This window comes from Anneissia japonica, unplaced genomic scaffold (genome assembly GCF_011630105.1).
Source record: "Anneissia japonica isolate Jap-2015-1 unplaced genomic scaffold, ASM1163010v1 scaffold8236_len642391_cov169, whole genome shotgun sequence".
Lineage (NCBI taxonomy): Eukaryota > Metazoa > Echinodermata > Crinoidea > Comatulida > Comatulidae > Anneissia > Anneissia japonica.
In genome coordinates, this window is record NW_022757925.1 from 50,596 (window position 1) to 55,162 (window position 4,567).

The 4,567-nt window shown below is 38.2% G+C and overlaps 1 protein-coding gene across 1 annotated transcript in view; it reads left to right on the plus strand.

The window, feature by feature from the left end:
* The window catches only part of LOC117124927, a 2,493-nt gene extending 625 nt beyond the window's left edge, over window positions 1–1,868 (plus strand). Inside the window, exons 2-4 of the mRNA XM_033271265.1 lie at window positions 140–460; window positions 661–880; window positions 1,015–1,868. Of these exons, the coding sequence (XP_033127156.1) occupies window positions 305–460; window positions 661–880; window positions 1,015–1,868 (1,230 nt within the window). The 5' untranslated portion in view covers window positions 140–304. The remainder of the gene's footprint in view (window positions 1–139; window positions 461–660; window positions 881–1,014) is intronic.
* The last annotated feature ends 2,699 nt before the right edge of the window (window positions 1,869–4,567 follow it).

Consider the following 4,567-nt stretch of genomic DNA (forward strand, 5'->3'; position numbering starts at 1 on the left):
TAATAATAATAAATAGGCCTATAACACATCATTTACAAGGGTTATTCCACTAACTCAGTGATGGCATTCTTGTGTCATTCATTCATTTTCCTTGAAAAAACAATTATGGCGAAGTAACAACAAATTTTCCATTTTCCAGAATGAAGCTACTGGTTCTAATGGTACCAATAGCGTTGCAGTACGTACTAAAAAGCGCAACAAGCGATCGTCTGCAGAGAAGTGGAGACAGAATGTGCCAAAAGAGAAACGACTAAGAGGTGAACAATACAAGAATCGAAGGGGTAAAGACCAACCAGCCAAGAAAATGGGACCGCCATGCCAGTCCAAATTTTGTGAGAAATCTAAATTTCGAGAGTGCCAGTTGCTAACTGAAGAGGATAGACGAGAAATCTTTGAACGATTCTGGACTATGGAGTCCTGGGAAGCTCGCAGGGCTTACATTACTGCCTTGATTAATAAGGTAATGACAGTTCGAGATAAAATCATGCTCTGGAAGAAAAAAAATTAGGTTTTCTCAATATCAGCAGTTTTTTTTTTGAAACCGTAGTTTATCCTAAATATGGGTTACCAGTATACACCTTGGCTTGAGTTAAGTTTTTCTGAAAACCAAAACCAATGCTGCCCTGACTGTTGTATTTTAATTTCTAACTTTTTCCTCAGGTCAACATCAAGCAGAAGAAGACAGAAGGACAATCCAGGCGTGCATCCTCGTTCTCATACACACTGAAATTACAAGATGGCTCAGCAGTTCAAGTCTGCAAACCCTTGTTCTGTTCAACCCTTGCCTTGTCTACGAAAACCATTGTCTTATGGATGGAGGATAAGAAGACCAATGATGGAAACAACAACCAGGAGAAAAGTGTTAAGGCCCCTAAAACTGGTGAGTAGACCTAGGTGTTTGGGCTAAAATGCGGCATGTGCATCTGTGAAATTTCTGAAACTTTCAGCTGATGATTCCTAACTTTCTGAAATATTTACAGTACACTTACATCGTTCCTATTGTTTTGCTTTCAGGTAAACAGGCTCCTGTTAGTGAGACGGATATGAATTTTTTGAAAGGCTGGCTTGGTAGTCTTCCAATGGTGCCATCCCACTACTGCCACAACATACCCACCTACCAAGACAAGAAGTTTTTGTTTGAGGGAACCAGTATTGCCCAATTACACAGGGACTACAAGAAGGATGCAGAAGCAGCCTCTGTTCGCCAGCTAAGTATCTGCAAATTTGATGAAGTATTCAAAGGAGAAGGCTATTCTATTTTTAAACCCAGAAAAGACAGGTGTGATACGTGCATTTCTGCCAAACAAGGCAACAGCAATGATCCTGAATATCAAGCCCATGTGAAGGCCAAAGATGAGGCACAAGCTGAAAAAGTCAAAGACAAGACAAACACCAAAGAGGGACACTGCTATCCTTGGGCAGAACACCAAGGTGACTTAAGTAGCGAAGTATTCGCTTCTCTTCAGTATCAGCATTTTGACAGGTTTCTAGCAGACAACCCAAATTCCAAAGTACTGATTATCTGGTCAGACGGATGCGGTTACCAAAACCGCTGTGCAGTGGTAAGCAATGCATACCTGAATCTGGCAATGAAACACAATGTTACTGTCATCCAAAAATTTTTAGTTGCCGGCCACACACAGATGGAATGCGACTCTATGCATAGTTGTATTCAACGTAAGATAGTTGGTGACATCTATACTCCTCGGGATTATGTCGTAATTATGCAGACAGCACGTATCCATCCTTTCCCTTATCGTGTGCACCAGGTTACACACGAGTTTTTCAAGCTGTCAGGTTCTTATGTTTCAAGCATCCGCCCTGGTAAGAAAACTGGCGATGCAACAGTGCATAACTTGAGGGCATAGAAGTACATGCCTACTGGTGAGATCAAATACAAAGTTGAATTATCAGCAGATTCTACTTGGAGTAACTTGCCTCAGAGAATCAACATTCCAAATATTCCACTGTTGTGGGTCAGGTTATTTGATGGCCCAGTACCAATCAAGGCTCGCAAATACAACGACCTACAATCAATGAAGAACGTCCTCCCACAAGATTGCCATGATTATTACAACAATCTACCACATGAATAATGTGTAAGATCTTATTACACGTGGAAATAATGCTGTTATCTTGTGTGTGGCTTCTACAGAAAAAGTTCTACCCCATAGCTCTCATGAACAATCCTATGTCCTGTAATATTTAGTGACAAATGCCTATGTCATTGATGAAAAGTGCCTATGTCAAATTATCGTTAATGTCATTTATGCCTATGTCATTTCAGTCCGTGTGAAAACAACCTAAAGCAAAATAATTTTCTGCATCATTACTGTACTGCTATTTGATAGTTTTGTCAAAAGAGTTTATAATAAAGACACGTTTTTGAAGATATGAAAAGGTTTTCTGTGATTTTCTCAAAAGTCCTAAAAATGACTTAGGCAATTATGTTATTAGTGTGACGATATACATACATACATATATACATACATATATACATACATATATATATATATATATATATATATATATATATATATTAAAAGGCAAATTACTGAAAAACAACAATGCTGTGGGAAACAATGGCTGGATCTCAGTAGAGATACAAAAATGGTAAGCAACAGCTAAAAAGTAAACAGCCAGAAATAGAACCAGAGCTTTCGGACAACACTAGTCCTTCCTCTGTGGCGAGTGAGTGAGGGTAGAAAAAGCTAGATGGTATAAAGTGAGAATTTCATGCAAGCATGATTGGAAACAATAGGCTGGGTGCGATTAGAATAAACAGCCTAAACAAGTAAACAGGAAGGCCAAAACTAAACTTTAGAGGCAAGCCTCAATAATATTGAATCCCAACATGATGGCGTGTATTTTCAATACTTGGAGTATGTATTATACTTTCTTATCAGAGATTAATCGGTGGACCTTTCGGTTTTAAGCCTCAATAATGTTCCTAATATTATCGAGTCCAAATGGTGTGGTTGTTTTAAAAGTTCCCAGTGATTCTCTTTATCTTTGCGATTTTTGTCGCTTGTTTCTCCGACATATTGTTTACCACAAATATTACAATATGAGATAAATGACATTTTTGGTGAGGCAATTAATTGATTGATTAAAATATGTGGTTTGTTTGGTTGCTCTTGAATGATTGTGATATATATATACACTGTATATGTGTATGTGTGTATATATACTGTTTATATATTTTTATGCTTTTTTCTTTTAATTTTAAGATAATACCCTGGACCTCAGGGAAGAACATTGCAACAATACTGACTGAGTATCCAGAATAAAGAAAGATTTCTATTCTATTCTATTCTAAAGTTTAAAGGATGGGTTTCATGCTTACCTAGCTATACAAATTGCTGTTTAAACTCGCCCTCTCACTGCAACATTATGATCATTTTCATCGATTTCATTTAAATCATCATTATTATTATGAGTAACTGGTGGTTGTTCGTCGTTGGGGATGCGTCGTATCACAGCAATGTGATACGACGCATATTATATATATATGATGCTATTATTGTTTGTTTCTGAGCTTGAAGATATGTATCCCCATAATGCCTGCATGGATCCAAAAGAAATGTATAGATGTGTTTTGTGTTATAAGATCTTAATTGCTTCTCACCTATTTCTCGTTAACGTCATTAAAATTTCCCCTTAGCGGCAGTATTTTCGCCTTAGGTTATTATTTCTAACCCTTTCTATTTCCAACCCTTTTGTTATCGTTTCCCCCTATGGTAGTATATAGTCGTGTATATAATAAGTATGTATATATATATATGTGTATACAGTATTTTCATTTTACAGTAGTTTGCAACGATATCGGAAGTGGGGGTGCTAGCAGGCCTACTAGGACTACAATTTATTTGAAAATATCTTGGGTCCGATCGTCCACACTAATTGGGCCCAATCGTCTGTCACCCGAAGTTTTCATTATGAGTACGATGATCAAGAACATACACATTTTGTAAAGCCGTCGTCGTGTGCGGACGTACAATACAATTGCTCTCTAGCCCTACCGAACAACGTAAGCACGAACATCATTGTGGGACACGGGCAGCTTCAACTGTTAACCGTTACCGGTACAACTAAAGCCTTTGAGCCTAGTGGAGTGACCATGGACTCTTAACGGAAGTTTGGCCTTTTAAATATTTTGTTTTATTATAGTGTTCTTTGTTATTACTATACATGTCTCTTATACACATCTAGATGTGTATAAGAGACAGGTACCATGGTCAGCTCATTGAACTTAGACCATCCAACCCTACTTCTCCATGCCACCGCAATTTCACAACCGCCTCCCACTATTAAGTGTATCTCCAAGATAACAAAAACGGTCCACTCTCCCAATCTCCTGCATTCGTTGTTCCACCACCTGGTCTTCAGCCTCATTACTCTTGTCTCTCTTACACTTCTTGCATTTAAAGCTCTCCGCCATTATTTACATTATTAGCAGATAATGCATGATAATGCTTTCCAACGAAAGTCGCCTGGTTTCTGGTCAGAATGAGGGTGAATAATGACGATATAAAGCCAGTCACTCACCTGTCTCTTATACCCATCT